The sequence below is a fragment of the Oncorhynchus mykiss genome, chromosome 25, assembly GCF_057628025.1.
Source record: "Oncorhynchus mykiss isolate SJ-2025 chromosome 25, ASM5762802v1, whole genome shotgun sequence".
Lineage (NCBI taxonomy): Eukaryota > Metazoa > Chordata > Actinopteri > Salmoniformes > Salmonidae > Oncorhynchus > Oncorhynchus mykiss.
Window position 1 is genome coordinate 83598094 of NC_143046.1, and position 17678 is coordinate 83615771.

At 42.2% G+C, this 17678-nt stretch overlaps 2 protein-coding genes across 2 annotated transcripts in view; one reads left to right on the forward strand and one right to left on the reverse strand.

Moving 5' to 3' along the window:
• Positions 1–16339, reverse strand: LOC110505885 (thioredoxin-related transmembrane protein 1). Its single transcript, XM_021585357.3, has 8 exons — positions 14698–16339; positions 14082–14197; positions 13608–13653; positions 12990–13118; positions 8893–8938; positions 6333–6434; positions 5886–5952; positions 1–3708 (listed from the first exon to the last, which is right to left on the reverse strand). Exons 1-8 carry the CDS (start codon positions 14898–14900, stop codon positions 3503–3505), a joined length of 915 nt encoding a protein of 304 aa, XP_021441032.1. The 5' UTR covers positions 14901–16339; the 3' UTR covers positions 1–3502.
• The window catches only part of cenpf (centromere protein F), a 21333-nt gene continuing 19633 nt past the window's right edge, over positions 15979–17678 (forward strand). The window contains exons 1-3 of the mRNA XM_036962699.2: positions 15979–16080; positions 17076–17286; positions 17407–17603. Of these exons, the coding sequence (XP_036818594.2) occupies positions 17125–17286; positions 17407–17603 (359 nt within the window). The 5' untranslated portion in view covers positions 15979–16080; positions 17076–17124. The remainder of the gene's footprint in view (positions 16081–17075; positions 17287–17406; positions 17604–17678) is intronic.

The following is a 17678-nucleotide window of genomic DNA, read 5'->3' on the forward strand; positions in this document are numbered from 1 at the left end:
TTCAAACAGGAGTTGATTCTTTATTGAAGAAGCTCTCGTTGGACACCGGTAAGAACAGAGTTGTCTCAGTGTTCTACGTGACATCTCTCCATGCTTCTCAAATGGCACCCTATTCCCTATATAATGCACTACTATTGACCTGCACTATATAGGGAAGGGAGCCATTTAGGATACGCACTGCAGCTGAAGCGAGGAAAGCTAGAAGCCACGGTTACATTTTAAACCACATGGATCCATGTTAAATGTTCAGGTGGGTGTATTTTGATGTTCTACCCTTGTCACAACTTGAGAAAAATAGCTTGTAGGAAAGAAACAATAGCATTTAAAAAGAGAAGCCATTGCTAAAAATGTGGAACCTCAACACAGGTCATAGGTCATAGGTCATAGGTCTACACCGGTCTGTTATACAAAGCTGGAATACATAAACAGGTTTTTGTGAGCATCTGTCAGTTCTAACAGATAATGAAAAGTCAGTAAATACTCGTTCCCGGTTACAATGCCACGTCTACTGCCCACTCAGAAAATGTAAAACTATATGTCCTACGCCAAACACTATTTTATGAACGATGCACAGTTCAGTCACAAAGTCCTTCTTGTGAGACGTCCTGTTCTACTGAAAGAACAAGACCAAACTGAATCCATAAAGCATCTCAGTATAGGAGTGCTGATCTAGGATCAGTTGACACATCTTATTCATATGATTCAAAAAGGTCAAACTGATCTCAGGTCAGCACTCCTACTCAGATGCTTTACGGGCCCTGGCTATGATCATTGGTACTCTGCATCGACTGCCCTGGGGATTTACCTTGGCCTCTTTTCAAACCATGAAAATAGGTTAATGACCTAGAGTTCAAACTCTTAGGGACAGTTTCCTGGAGACCAATTAAGCATAGTCCTGAAGAATGTACATTGAAATAGCTTTTCATTCCAGGATTAGGCTTAAATCGGCATCCAGGAAATTTCAGTTAAACTTCAAAAAGCAGTCTCTCGCCATCCCCCTCCCCCCACTCTCCCTCTCTCTCTCTCCCCCCATCACCTCCCCCCACTCTCCCTACTCTCCCCACTCTCACCATCCCCCTCCCCCCACTCTCCCCATCCCCCTCCCCCCACTCTCCCCCTCTCTCTCGCCCTCTCACACAGAGAGAGTAAAGCAGGAGCCAGAAAACTAAGGAGCAGAAGTAGGGTTAAAATAACATCACCTGTCACGCATCCCAAATGGCTCCCTGTTCCCTATATAATGCACTACTTTGGACCAGGGCTATATGGGTCTTGGTCAACAGTAGTGAACTATATAGGGGCTAGAGTGCCATTTGTGAGCGGGATATTGAAGAACCCCCATAATAACTGTAGTTGTAAAGACGGCATGCATTGTGTCTGTCTGACCTGACAGCACTAAACTATTTCCTAGTAATATGGAAGAACATAAGATACAAATCTCACATACATTCCACTGCCAGCTTTACAAAGGGGTGGATATTAGCTTTACAGCAGAGATCAACAAAACAAGGGTATTAACATTTTACACCACAATATCTTTGTATCATGCTGGGGTTGTGAACGCAGCCCTGTTCTGGCCAAACAAGGGGCGTGCGTCTTCACAACTCCAAAACAGTTCAATCCTTAATGATCCATACTGATCAACGTCCACCTCCAGGGAGGTTTAGTAAGCACCACAATCTTTTTATAAAGTGGAGTGAGACTTCCTCAAAACCAGGCAGGCAGCAAATAGCAGTTCCCTTCCGCCAGAGATGAAAGCAACAACTGTACAACTCAACATCTTGGTGTCGACCAAACAGAAACATATGAAGGGGCCGAAGAGATTTGATCTTAGTTGCCTGTAGAAAAGCAAACTGCACTGCGCTCACTAAAGCATTATGAAGTTCAAGGGTGGGCGGATACCAGGTCTGTCAAGGAAGACTTGGATGAAAACAAACAATATGCTTTCTGAGGTAAATAAAATGATAAAATAAAAAGTGGAAGAGGAGAAACAGAAATATACAGATGGAAGATATACACTGAGTGGACAAAACATTAAGAACACCTGCTCTTTCCACGACACAGACTGACCAGGTGAATCCAGGTGAAAGCTATGATCCCTTATTGATGTCACTTGTTAAACCCACTTCAATCAGTGTAGACGAAGGGGAGGACAGGTTAAAGATGAAAGGGAGGAGACAGGTTAAAGAAGGATTTTTAAGCCTTGAGACATGGATTGTGTATGTATGACATTCAGAGGGTGAATGGGCAAGACAAAATATTTAAGTGCCTTTGAACAGGGTATGGTATTAGGTGCCAGGTGCACTGGTTTGTGTCAAGAACTGCAACGCTGCTGGGTTTTTCACACTCAACAGTTTCCTGTGTGCATCAAGAAAGGTCCACCACCCAAAGGACATCCAGCCGACTTGACACAACTGTGGGAAGCATTGGAGTCAACATGGGCCAGCATCCCTGTGGAATGCTTTCAACACCTTGTAGAGTTCACACTCTGACCAAATGAGGCTGTTCTGAGGGCAAAAGGGGGTGCAACTCAATATTAGGAAGGTGTTCTTAATGTTTTGGACACACAGTGTACAATGAAATAATGATCAAGAGCTGTATATAATTTGTTGAACAGGGATTAATGAGGAATACAATAAAAACCTAAGAAATGCATAGCACACAAAGTGGTAAAACGATCCTGTTCTAGTGCCCTCCATACCGTCAGGTAAACTCCACCCAAACACGATCCAAAGGGATTTGTTTCATTAGTCCATTGCTGACATAGTCACAAAAAGGTTTTTGCTTGTCAGCACTCAAGTTTTCAAGATACGCAACTTTGAAAATACAGCAATCATCCCCGCATGATGCAGTTTGTATCATATGAGGCAAAATGCATCACACGGGGATGATTTCTGGATTTTGAAAGTTACACATATTTTGGGACTATGTCAACAATGGACTAAAATTGGGGTGGAATTTTCCTTGAAACCTCACCTAACCACCCAATTGATCCGTTTCAAAAGAACAAGGATGAACAGGTTTGTGTTCATTAGGGACAATTTTTGTTCATTAGGGACAAATTTTCCTGTTCCAGTCTGTTTCCTTCATTTGATGCCTAAAGAACATGATAATGGTGTTGGGAGTGTGCAGTAGCACCTCCAGTCCAGGGGAGGGTGCTGGTGGTGAGAGCAGAGCGGTCAGAATACGGGGCGCTCCTGGTGAAGCTGAAGGGAGAAGAAGCAAGGCGTCGCCGAGGCCTTGCCAGCGTGTTGCTATGGCTCTGTAAGCTGTAAACTCTACTGCTGCTCAGGACCAGGTCCCGTGTTCATAAAGCACCGCAGAATGGGAGTGCTGATCTGGGATCAGTTCCACCTGTCCATGGCATCTTAGTTATCATGATCTAAAAATCCTAGATCAGTACTCCTATTCTGAGGCACTTTATAAAAATGAGCTTAGGCCCCAAACCAGGCCCCCTCCCCTTCCTCGATGTTTGAAGGGGCATCTTCAGTTCCCCTCCTGGCCTCTAGGAGTCCTCATCCTGGTCCTCGCGGTTGCCCACCACCCTTTTTCGCAGCACCTCCTCTGGACGCCCCTCGGGAGACGCTCTCCTCCTCCTCCAGACATCGTCCTGTTCTCCATCTTCATCGTCCTCATCATCCTCTTCTCCGTCCGCCTCCTGCTCCTCCTCCAGCTGCTGAATCAGCCTGGCTTGTTCCATTGTCTGTTTCTCTGGAATGGGACAATAAAGACTATATGAATAACGGGACAATAAAGACTATATGAATAACAGGACAATAAAGACTATATGAATAACAGGACAATATGAATAACAGGACAATAAAGACTATATGAATAACAGGACAATAAAGTCTATATGAATAACAGGACAATAAAGACTATATGAATAACAGGACAATAAAGACTATATGAATAACAGGACAATAAAGTCTATATGAATAACAGGACAATAAAGTCTATATGAATAACAGGACAATAAAGACTATGAATAACAGGACAATAAAGACTATATGAATAACAGGACAATAAAGTCTATATGAATAACAGGACAATAAAGACTATATGAATAACAGGACAATAAAGTCTATATGAATAACAGGACAATAAAGACTATATGAATAACAGGACAATAAAGTCTATATGAATAACAGGACAATAAAGTCTATATGAATAACAGAACAATAAAGACTATATGAATAACAGGACAAAGACTATATGAATAACAGGACAATAAAGACTATATGAATAACAGGACAATAAAGACTATATGAATAACAGGACAATAAAGACTATATGAATAACAGGACAATAAAGTCTATATGAATAACAGGACAATAAAGACTATATGAATAACAGGACAATAAAGACTATATGAATAACAGGACAATAAAGACTATATGAATAACAGGACAATAAAGACTATATGAATAACAGGACAAAGACTATATGAAAAACAGGACAATAAAGACTATATGAATAACAGGACAATAAAGACTATATGAAAAACAGGACAATAAAGACTATATGAATAACAGGACAATATGAATAACAGGACAATAAAGTCTATATGAATAACAGGACAATAAAGACTATATGAATAACAGAACAATAAAGACTATATGAATAACAGGACAATAAAGACTATATGAAAAACAGGACAATAAAGACTATATGAATAACAGGACAATATGAATAACAGGACAATAAAGTCTATATGAATAACAGGACAATAAAGACTATATGAATAACAGAACAATAAAGACTATATGAATAACAGGACAATAAAGACAATATGAATAACAGGACAATAAAGACTATATGAATAACAGGACAATAAAGACTATATGAATAACAGAACAATAAAGACTATATGAATAACAGGACAATAAAGACTATATGAATAACAGGACAATATGAATAACAGGACAATAAAGACTATATGAATAACAGGACAATAAAGACTATATGAATAACAGGACAATAAAGACTATATGAATAACAGGACAATAAAGTCTATATGAATAACAGGACAATAAAGACTATATGAATAACAGGACAATATGAATAACAGGACAATAAAGACTATATGAATAACAGGACAATAAAGACTATATGAATAACAGGACAATAAAGACTATATGAATAACAGGACAATAAAGACTATATGAATAACAGGACAATAAAGACTATGAATAACAGAACAATAAAGACTATATGAATAACAGAACAATAAAGACTATATGAATAACAGGACAATAAAGACTATATGAATAACAGAACAATAAAGACTATATGAATAACAGAACAATAAAGACTATATGAATAACAGGACAATAAAGACTATATGAATAACAGAACAATAAAGACTATATGAATAACAGGACAATAAAGTCTATATGAATAACAGGACAATAAAGTCTATATGAATAACAGGACAATAAAGACTATATGAATAACAGGACAATAAAGACTATATGAATAACAGAACAATAAAGACTATATGAATAACAGAACAATAAAGACTATATGAATAACAGGACAATAAAGTCTATATGAATAACAGGACAATAAAGACTATATGAATAACAGGACAATAAAGACTATATGAATAACAGAACAATAAAGACTATATGAATAACAGGACAATAACAAAGTCGTTATATTACATGCTGCACCCTGCATGCCACTGCTCTTACACTAAAAACAGAACTGTCCACAACTTAAGAATACAAAAAAGACATGTCTGTTCTCTGTAAAGACAAATGATAAAAGATGATCTTCTACTTCTTTATCCGCCCCAAGAGCTCAGCACATAACACAGTGCTGCACAGCACATTTCACAAAGTTACATTTGCATGGACGTGAACTCTCTGTCATCTCATACTCACTCTGGTAGTAGTTTGGGGAGTTATATCGTCGTGATGGGAAGACAAAATCTGCAATGAACACCAGTATCTGGTAGAGAAGGCAACAAGAGAAGTTGTCTCGGTTGGTGAGGGGAGCAGATGTTACTGTAAAATATTGAGCTCTCTCTCTCTTTCTTTCTTTGCCTCCAGTAACTTCCGCAGCCCTGTGTCATTTTTCCAACACAATACAAAATGAGATGCATTTGCTCCATTGTTTACATGTGTCTTGGTGGTCCACTATGTGAGGGAACGCACATAATACTAGATAATAACAACACTTTTTATGTGACCGGACGCCTTTCAGGACACATTACATTAAAAAGTACATTAAAATCAAAAGTGTAAGATAAATCAAATCCTAGCTCAGTTAAAATTTTTAAAAAGACACATCACATAGGGATTGAACATCAAGGAGTATGACTAACGTACCAGTCCTAGGACTAGGCCAGAGAAGAGAGTGGCCAGTCCAAAGATGACATATGAGCCCCAAACTGGAATCCCCAAATGCTCTATCAGGTAGTTATGGCAACGCTGGAGGGGAGAGAACAAGAAGTCAACTGTCAGTTTCAACTTGGCAATGTCTTTGCAATTTTTTACAAACAAGCGAAGGATTAAAAATATGCTTGAAATGAAAACTGAGATGACTGCATTAAAAGATAAATAGAGTAACTACAATATATACTATATACACTGAGTGTACAAAACAGTAAGGACAGCTGTTTTTTCTGTGACATAGACTGATCAGGTGAAAGGTGTGATCCCGTATTGATGTCACCTGTTAAATCCACTTCAATCAGTGTAGATGAAGGGGAGGAGACAGGTTAAATAAGGATTTTTAAGCCTTGAGACATGGATTGCATTTGTGTGTCATTCAGAGGGTGAATGGGCAAGACAAAATATGTAAGTGCCTTTGAACAGGGTGGGGCAGCAGGTGTCTTTGAACAGGGTGGGGCAGCAGGTGCCTTTGATCTGGGTGGGGCAGCAGGTGTCTTTGATCAGGGTGGGGCAGCAGGTGTCTTTGAACAGGGTGGGGCAGCAGGTGTCTTTGATCAGGGTGGGGCTGCAGGTGTCTTTGATCCGGGTGGGGCAGCAGGTGTCTTTGATCAGGGTGGGGCAGCAGGTGTCTTTGAACAGGGTGGGGCAGCAGGTGTCTTTGATCCGGGTGGGGCAGCAGGTGTCTTTGATCCGGGTGGGGCAGCAGGTGTCTTTGATCCGGGTGGGGCAGCAGGTGTCTTTGAACGGGGTGGGGCAGCAGGTGTCTTTGATCCGGGTGGGGCAGCAGGTGTCTTTGAACGGGGTGGGGCAGCAGGTGTCTTTGATCAGGGTGGGGCAGCAGGTGTCTTTGAACAGGGTGGGGCAGCTGGTGTCTTTGAACAGGGTGGGGCAGCTGGTGTCTTTGATCAGAGTGGGGCAGCTGGTGCCTTTGAACAGAGTGGGGCAGCAGGTGCCTTTGAACAGGGTGGGGCAGCAGGTGTCTTTGAACAGGGTGGGGCAGCAGGTGTCTTTGAACAGGGTGGGGCAGCAGGTGTCTTTGAACAGGGTGGGGCAGCAGGTGTCTTTGATCCGGGTGGGGCAGCAGGTGTCTTTGATCCGGGTGGGGCAGCAGGTGTCTTTGAACAGGGTGGGGCAGCAGGTGTCTTTGATCAGGGTGGGGCAGCAGGTGTCTTTGAACAGGGTGGGGCAGCAGGTGTCTTTGATCAGGGTGGGGCAGCAGGTGTCTTTGATCAGGGTGGGGCAGCAGGTGTCTTTGATCAGGGTGGGGCAGCAGGTGTCTTTGATCAGGGTGGGGCAGCAGGTGTCTTTGATCCGGGTGGGGCAGCAGGTGTCTTTGATCCGGGTGGGGCAGCAGGTGTCTTTGAACAGGGTGGGGCAGCAGGTGTCTTTGATCCGGGTGGGGCAGCAGGTGTCTTTGATCCGGGTGGGGCAGCAGGTGTCTTTGATCCGGGTGGGGCAGCAGGTGTCTTTGATCCGGGTGGGGCAGCAGGTGTCTTTGATCCGGGTGGGGCAGCAGGTGTCTTTGATCCGGGTGGGGCAGCAGGTGTCTTTGATCCGGGTGGGGCAGCAGGTGTCTTTGATCCGGGTGGGGCAGCAGGTGTCTTTGATCCGGGTGGGGCAGCAGGTGTCTTTGATCCGGGTGGGGCAGCAGGTGTCTTTGATCCGGGTGGGGCAGCAGGTGTCTTTGATCCGGGTGGGGCAGCAGGTGTCTTTGATCCGGGTGGGGCAGCAGGTGTCTTTGATCCGGGTGGGGCAGCAGGTGTCTTTGATCCGGGTGGGGCAGCAGGTGTCTTTGATCCGGGTGGGGCAGCAGGTGTCTTTGATCCGGGTGGGGCAGCAGGTGTCTTTGATCAGGGTGGGGCAGCAGGTGTCTTTGATCAGGGTGGGGCAGCAGGTGTCTTTGATCAGGGTATGGTAGTAGATGCCAGACGCACCGGTTTGTGTCAAGAACTTCAACGCTGCTGGGTTTTTCACACAACAGTTTCCTGTGTGTATCAAGAAGGGTCCACCACCCAAAGGACATTCAGCCAACTTGACACAACTGTGGGAAGCATTGGAGTCAACATGGGCCAACATCCCTGTGGAACACTTTCAACAACTTGTAGAGTGCATGTCCCCACGAATTGAGGCTGTTCCGAGGGCAAAGGTTAAGGTGAGATTTGACTGGAGAAACCTGATCTGAGACCAGCACTGCGTTTCTTTCCATTCTATCAGTATCAACACATGCCTCAACGACACACGTATGGAATGTTCGCTCTGCATGGTGTTCTGGGAAATATGGTACATCTTTGGCGTTGTAGGAAAGATGCATCGTTAAAAACAACACTCTGTAAGCCCAAAGTCCATCGCTATCGGGAAACCCGGGCCCTGGTCAAAGTTCAAAGGTGGTGCACTACATAGGGAGCCATTTGGGATGCAGACAGTGTTAGTGTGGGTGTGGTGTTGGTGTGTGGTGTCTGACAGCTCACAGAGTGAAGGCAAAAGCAGCACTCACCCGAATGAACATTGACAGCTTGAAGAGAGCGGACATTGTGTTCATCCTTCAGGGGGAGAAAAGGGAGAAATACCTTTTAGACATTTTAAATTTAGATAATTTAAGAATTACCAGCTAACCTGGTTAAAGTGTCAAACTATCATGGTCCAAACACACCAAGAAAGTTGTGAAGACGGTACGACAACACATTTTCCCCCTCAGGAGAATGAAAATTTGTCATCGTCGGCCCCAGATCTGCACCATTGAGAGCATCCTGACCGGTTGCATCACCGCCTGGTATGGCAACTGCTCGGCATCCGACTGTAAGGCGCTACAGAAGGTAGTGCGTACGGCCAGTACATTACTGGGAACAAGCATCCTGCCATCCAGGACCCAAATACTAGGCGGTGTCAGAGGAAGGCCCCAAAAAATTGCCAAAGACTCAGGTCATCCAAGTCAGACTGTTCGCTCTGCTAACACACGGAAAGTGGTACCGGAGCGCCAAGTCTAGGTCTAAAAGGCTCCTTAACAGCTTCTACCTCAAAACCATAAGACTGCTGAACAACTGATCAAGTCGTCACCCGGACTATTGCCCCCCCCCTTTGTTTTTACACTGCTGCAACTCGCTGTGTATTATCTATGCAGTTACTTTACCCCTACCTACATGTACAAATTACCTCTAACCTGTACCTCCGCACATTGATTCGGTACCGGTACCCCTGTATATAGCCTCATTATTGTTATTTTATTGTGTTACTTTATTTAGTAAATATTTTCTTAACTCCGTTTTCTTAAACTGCATTGTTGGTTAAGGGCTTGCGAGTAAGCATTTCACTATAAGGTCTCTGTTGTATTCAGAGCATGTGACAAATACAATGTGATTTGAAGGGTTGGAGTGGCTGACAGGCACCCTATTCCTTATATTCCTACCTTTGACTAGGGCTCTGATGAAAACTATTGCACTATGCTGGGAATAGGGTGCCATTTGGGGTATACAGACTTGGATGTGTTGGTTGGATGTTTAAACACAAAACTAAGAGGCTGAGTAACTAGTGTAGCGTTTGGATATGTCCTGTTGTCCTGAAGTGTAGTGTTTGGATATGTCCTGTTGTCCTCAAGCGTAGCATTTGGATATGTTTTCATTAATCTTTTCATTTCACCTTTATTTAACCAGGTAAGCTAGTTGAGAACAAGTTCTCATTTGCAACTACGACCTGGCCAAGATAAAGCAAAGCAGTTCGACACATACAACAACACAGAGTTACACATGGAATGAACAAAACATACAGTCAATAATACAGTAGGAAAAAATAAGAAAACAAAGTGTTTATACAGTGAATGCAAATAAGGTCAAATAAGGGAGTTGAGGCAATAAATAGGCCATGGTGGCGAAGTAATTACAATATAGCAATTAAACACTGGAATGGTAGATGTGCAAAAGATGGATGTGCAAGTAGAGATACTGTGGTGCAAAAGGAGCAAAATAAATACAGTATGGGGACGAGGTAGATAGATGGGCTGTATACAGATGGGCTATGAACAGGTGTAGTGATCTGTGAGCTGCTCTGACAGCTGGTTCTTAAAGCTAGTAAGGGAGATGGGAATCTCCAGCTTCAGTGATGTTTGCAGTTCGGAGTGTTAAGAAGAATGTGCTTGGTTAGGAGTAAAAACAGGTTGTGGTTTTAGAGACGACTACACATGGAAGTGGACTGCAGCTATTTATTCACTGTTATCTACTTCTTTAAAACATACTGGCTACATTCAGACTCAGTCACTACATGTTGTAAAGTAGGGACGGGTAACTGGTGATCCACGGGCCCCTTTTGTAGGGCCACGCATAAAAAAACACACATATATACATATATATATATACAGTGCCTTGCGAAAGTATTCGGCCCCCTTGAACTTTGCGACCTTTTGCCACATTTCAGGCTTCAAACATAAAGATATAAAACGGTATTATTTTGTGAAGAATCAACAACAAGTGGGACACAATCATGAAGTGGAACGACATTTATTGGATCTTTCAAACTTTTTTAACAAATCAAAAACTGAAAAATTGGGCGTGCAAAATTATTCAGCCCTTTTACTTTCAGTGCAGCAAACTCTCTCCAGAAGTTCAGTGAGGATCTCTGAATGATCCAATGTTGACCTAAATGACTAATGATGATAAATACAATCCACCTGTGTGTAATCAAGTCTCCGTATAAATGCACCTGCACTGTGATAGTCTCAGAGGTCCGTTAAAAGCGCAGAGAGCATCATGAAGAACAAGGAACACACCAGGCAGGTCCGAGATACTGTTGTGAAGAAGTTTAAAGCCGGATTTGGATACAAAAAGATTTCCCAAGCTTTAAACATCCCAAGGAGCACTGTGCAAGCGATAATATTGAAATGGAAGGAGTATCAGACCACTGCAAATCTACCAAGACCTGGCCGTCCCTCTAAACTTTCAGCTCATACAAGGAGAAGACTGATCAGAGATGCAGCCAAGAGGCCCATGATCACTCTGGATGAACTGCAGAGATCTACAGCTGAGGTGGGAGACTCTGTCCATAGGACAACAATCAGTCGTATATTGCACAAATCTGGCCTTTATGGAAGAGTGGCAAGAAGAAAGCCATTTCTTAAAGATATCCATAAAAAGTGTCGGTTAAAGTTTGCCACAAGCCACCTGGGAGACACACCAAACATATGGAAGAAGGTACTCTGGTCAGATGAAACCAAAATTGAACTTTTTGGAAACAATGCAAAACGTTATGTTTGGCGTAAAAGCAACACAGCTCATCACCCTGAACACACCATCCCCACTGTCAAACATGGTGGTGGCAGCATCATGGTTTGGGCCTGCTTTTCTTCAGCAGGGACAGGGAAGATGGTTAAAATTGATGGGAAGATGGATGGAGCCAAATACAGGACCATTCTGGAAGAAAACCTGATGGAGTCTGCAAAAGACCTGAGACTGGGACGGAGATTTGTCTTCCAACAAGACAATGATCCAAAACATAAAGCAAAATCTACAATGGAATGGTTCAAAATTAAACATATCCAGGTGTTAGAATGGCCAAGTCAAAGTCCAGACCTGAATCCAATCGAATCTGTGGAAAGAACTGAAAACTGCTGTTCACAAATGCTCTCCATCCAACCTCACTGAGCTCGAGCTGTTTTGCAAGGAGGAATGGGAAAAAATTTCAGTCTCTCGATGTGCAAAACTGATAGAGACATACCCCAAGCGACTTACAGCTGTAATCGCAGCAAAAGGTGGCGCTACAAAGTATTAACTTAAGGGGGCTGCATAATTTTGCACGCCCAATTTTTCAGTTTTTGATTTGTTAAAGTTTGAAATATCCAATAAATGTCGTTCCACTTCATGATTGTGTCCCACTTGTTGTTGATTCTTCACAAAACAATACAGTTTTATATCTTTATGTTTGAAGCCTGAAATGTGGCAAAAGGTCGCAAAGTTCAAGGGGGCCGAATACTTTCGCAAGGCACTGTATATATATATATATATCTCTCTCAACTTACTGTTAAGAGTTAGAATAGTAGAATACACAAGGTGCAATTTCAAAATATGGTTGTGCATCAGCAGTTTTGCCCTTGAAAGCCCATTTCAGCAAATGGGGGGGGGGGGGGGGTAAGTTAGACCAGCTATCTAAACTCATATTAATCATGGTCAAATTACAGACCGGGGAAACCCCATTGATTTTGTTTGTCACTCTCACCCAGTTATCATATTAAAAACGGCAAACATTTCTCTCCACTCCATGGCAAAATGTCGGGGGGGGGGGGGCCTCTGACTGCATGTGTGGGTACGGATGTGGGTAAGCAGACCCACGACCCACTCCGGCCCCAAACCCATTAAAGTTGCCCATCCCTGTTAAAAAGTCTTAAGAGGCCTGGCTGAGGCCAAAAAGTCACAAATATCCCAACTTCAACTCATCATTTCTCAACAATCCTTTTAGACAGAAAAGTAAATAAACGTCCTTCCTTCAAAAGGACCTTTTCATGCATTACATTTCAGTATTTTTCCCCCCCTCCAGTTTCACACATTAAGGCCCCCTATTGAGAGGAGACTCACATCAATCACTCAATCAATCAATTATGAATCCACTCACATGAAGGAAGATGGTCCAAACCAGGAAGACACGGGCTCAATGCCCTGCCATTTCTTCTCATCAATAAAGCTTAGCAAGTCATCTTTGGTGCGAGCCCCCTGGTACCTCCTGAACACACCATCCTTACAGCTGACACACACCACACACACACACACACACACGGTGTCATCATAGAGATCTATCACAATTAAAGCCAAATTAAGAAGCCAATATTGTGGCATTAAACACAACAAAGCAACAGTTAGATTATTTGCCCATTGTGCCACTAAGCAATAATAGGGTCATATATTTACAGTTCTTCTACCATTGACAGACAAGGTTTTATAGCAACATATAAGGCTAGCGTCTAAACTGGGTCTAGAATCATAACAGTAGCAACAACAACAAAAAGAACATGCTAGAAAGACACTTCCTCTTCCTGACAAAGTCTGAAGCTAAAGTATATAACAGCATCTCACATTCCAGTGAGGGTTACTGGTTAAAATGTGGTTGTAAGATTATCACATTTCCTGATTAGCCTATGATGGGATGATGGGTGGTGGTTGAGTTTTGTTGGCCTGCGTCTGTGAGAGGAACAGGATGTGAGACATTGCTTGAGGCACTAGAGAGATAACTTACTGGTAGATGGTCGGAAGTGAAGTGATGATGAATCGCCCGCTCAAACCTAAGGCGTGGGTGGGGGGGTGGCGGCGGGAGGAGAGAGCAGAATGTTAGTGAATATGACTAAATATCTCTCTGAATGAGTCCAACATCATCTTGTTCTTGACTGATATTACAAAGGGTCTACAAAAACACGATAGACCTAACAAATTATATCAAATGGTAATAGTGGACTATAGCTGGATCAGATTACATGCGTCGTCTCAACTACAAAACATAGCGGACCTCTCCCCTTCTCATTCCTCTGAAAGCAGTAGTTTGCAGCTGGCCCAAGAGACAGTGATCTTTGGTCTGTTTAGCATTTTACCCACTAAAGGTTAAGGTTTGGATTGGAGAAGCTAGGATGATCTGTACCATGGGAAACTTCGCGAAACGTGAGAAGGGAAATTATTCATAGGCAGTCAGGAAGCCAGGGAGATATACATAACGTACCAGGCTGTTCTGTAACGTCCACCTTCGCTATGTTGACGCCCATGTCCTCACCCCAGTCGGCAAACTCATTCCACACGGGCTGGAGCTGTTGGCACGCCGGACACCACGGGGCAAAACTGCCGGGGACGAGTGAGGTGGGGCCAAACATTGGCATGACAATAACATTAACGTTAGATACCGTTTTTCAACAACAGAAATATCTGACACGGCTATCCAAGATTCAATGGCAGCAGGTGTCAACATGTTATGAGTGACAGGTCAACATGTCTTAACTACATCATACAACTAACGTTAGCTACATAACAAAAACACTCCGTAGTCCAGCAGCCTAGCTCTATCTTTCCAACTCCACCATGCCATGGTCTGTCACATCATTTGAGATTAATCTGAAAGCGTGGATTTTTAGATTGTTAGCTGCAAGCCTTTGAAACAATGTAACGTTAGCAAGCCATCTATCTAAGATAAGAAACTATCTAGCTAGGTGTGGCGTGGTAATCAACAAGTGCCAATTCAAGACTAGAGAACGACCTATCGCAAAGTAACGTTAGCTGTATGTATTGCCAGCCTAACTAAGCAGTTAGTTTACCATGCTTGCTACCTAGCTAGATGGACTTACAATTCAATCATCCATTCCCCTGCCAAGATGTCTTCCCAGTTTCCGTCCGTGATCTCTTTGAGGCTGCTCGGCTTGGCCAAGGATGGATGCGACGTCAGGTAAATAAGCAAAACGAGTGAACATGTCAAGAGATTAGATTTTGATCGCCAAGGTAAAGAAGATAACATAGCGTCGCCAATTTTGTGATCCAGCAAAGGCGCCATGTTTAGGTCAACTAATCTACCGTTTCTACTTCCGTTTACCTAGTTACCTCTGAAACCGCCCTTCTCAGCAGTTTTTTAAACAATTGTAAAATATACTGCTCACATTGACAGCTCTCTAATGTCACAGAAAAACACACAATGGGTGGTATTTTATTTTCTAGTTTAGCAATTTAGCAATAAAAAATATGTGTTTATTGAATCTTCCGTTGCGGCTTTTGGCACGCAAATGAAATGTACCATTCAAGACCGCAACGTTTTGCAACGTCTTGAAATAATCCGTTTCTGCTTTATGTTTACCACCAGAAAGTGGTACTGTGACGTGTTTGTGTGTGAGATGCGGTTTGAATAGAGAAAACAATGCATTTAAAATACCTAAAACTATACTTTTTGTGCAATTCATATCAATAGGCTACATTAGGTTTTCCTTTCATTATTTTTTATCTGATGTTAGTGCGTCACCTATGCCTAAACTTTAGGGCCTAACTGTACATTAGCCAAGACACATGCCAATTGCAAATGCTTTTTGGAATTTGGGCAGAACAATTTAGTCGATCCACTGAGGCAAAAAAGACACTGGGAAAGGGGGATGTTTATTATCTATTTCAGTTGGTTTGGCAATGTAAACATGTTTCCCATGTCAATAAAGCCATTTGAATTGAATTTGATATTAAAGCCACGTTCACCTGCTATTCGGAACTAGGAAACTCTGAAATGTTCTACTTGTTAACTGGTTGTAGTTATTATACACGTGCCGGTTCGATTTTCTTAGTTCCGAGTGAATAGCTATAATGAAACAACTGAATGCAAATTGCCATAAATTAAAACAATGCAAACCATAGTAGTTGTAATGTGCATAAACTGAGTTTAGGAGACGTTACAACAATTTACCAGATGAGGATGAGTAACTACAAACCAATACAATACACGAGTTTGAAGACTGATCCCTCCCTGGGACCAACCCTTCAGTTCCTTGGTTAGTCACGTGACAAATAAACTGCCGCAATATTCTGGGGGCGGGGACTTTGTTCAAATTCAAGCGTCCAATCAATGGTGAGTTTCTGACAAAGTCACTATAATCATCCAATCAAACGCCGCATCGGAGATTACTGGGGATTTTGAATTCTCAGCAGCATTTTGTCTTTCGGAGCGAAATCTCAAGAACCAGAATCACCGCTTTTAGGTGAGTTCAGATTTCTACCTAAAAATTTGTTTTGCAACAGGTTGGTAAAGCAGATAGTTAAATTGCACCCAATATTTGTTTTGAACAGTTTTGGTAGTTGCAAAAACTACTCTCTGTTCGTCCGCTGTGACTTTTACTTTGTTTACATTCGATATGAAAAGCGGTCTAGCTAGCGCTAAATGTAGGCTAACGGTAGTTTGATTAGCTAGCGTTAGCTATCTAAGCTAAAGTGCATAAACGCAGAGAAATATATTTGATAAAAGGCAGTAGAGGTATGCCTCATTTATAACCAAGACATATGATTCAAAACGAGTAAGTAGCAGAGAGTTTGAGATTTCTTTTAGTTTTTGATAGTTCATGATTCTCCACTAACGAAAGTATGCGATACATTTGATAAGAATTCTTGAAAAAAAAACATTTTTGGGTGGCGGGGGACATCTTGTTCAGTATTTTTTTTCAAGGTCTACTTAAATAATTACTTTGCCACATTGAATAGTATGAATGAGGTATTGAATCAATTCATACATACTCTTAAGCTTTTCCCAAAAATGTTTTATGTAAATACCCCTGTATGTGTTTTTGTGTTTAACGTTATCTGTTTGATGTGTTGTGTAAAAACAATTGAAAGATTTATAGATTTTTTTTTTTTGTAACACATTCGAATTTGTATCTTCAAAATGTATGGAATTTCAATAACCCCCCCCCCCCCACACACACACACTATTTACTGAGTCAAACCTGTCAGATAAACTTTGTCACTAGTAGCCCTATAAATGTGACAAATTCCTGATAATTTTATATGCACTTTTACATTTGGATATTGTATTTATTTTTATTTTTTTTACATCAATAAAATCAAATAAATATCTGAATTGTGAAATTCAATATAAAACATGAATCTGGTGTACTATTTAGTGCTATGTCACTAGCACTGCCTCCATTCAAATATGCTTAGCTAGCTAACGTTAGTTTTGGTGGTACTTCTCCCCTCCCAGGATATGCCGGTTGAGGCTTAACGTAGCTAGCTACAGATATTGAAGCATTATGAGCTGGGTAGTGGAGGAGTGGAAAGATGGTCTTTCAGGTAAAGCCCTGCAGAAGATACAAGAGATTGAGGGACAGCTGGACAAGCTGAAGAAGGAGAGGAATCAGAAACAGTTCCAGCTCGACTCACTGGAGGCTGTTCTACAGAAACAGAAACAAAAGGTTGGTGACTTAAGTTATGGTGTTGAATTCCAAAACATTAACAATACTTTATCCTATAGGGGAATTTCTGTTTTTACATTCAGTTTGTGTGTTAGACATTCAAAGTTGTGTGTTCTCCAGGTTGACAGCGAGAAGAGCGAGGCGTCTGCCATTAAGAGGGAGAACCAGGCCTTGGTAGAGTCATGTGACGCCGTGGAGAAGGCCCGTCAGAAGGCGACCCACGACCTGGGGGTCAAAGTGCAACAGGTCAGCAACCTGGAGGGTCAGCTCAGCACCAGCAAGAAGACCATAGAACGACTGGAGCAGGAACTCAAGAAGTGAGTCGCTTGCTCAGTACTACTGTACACTAGGGCTGTACGAGAAATCCGTTGGCTTTGTGCACGTACTGGAGA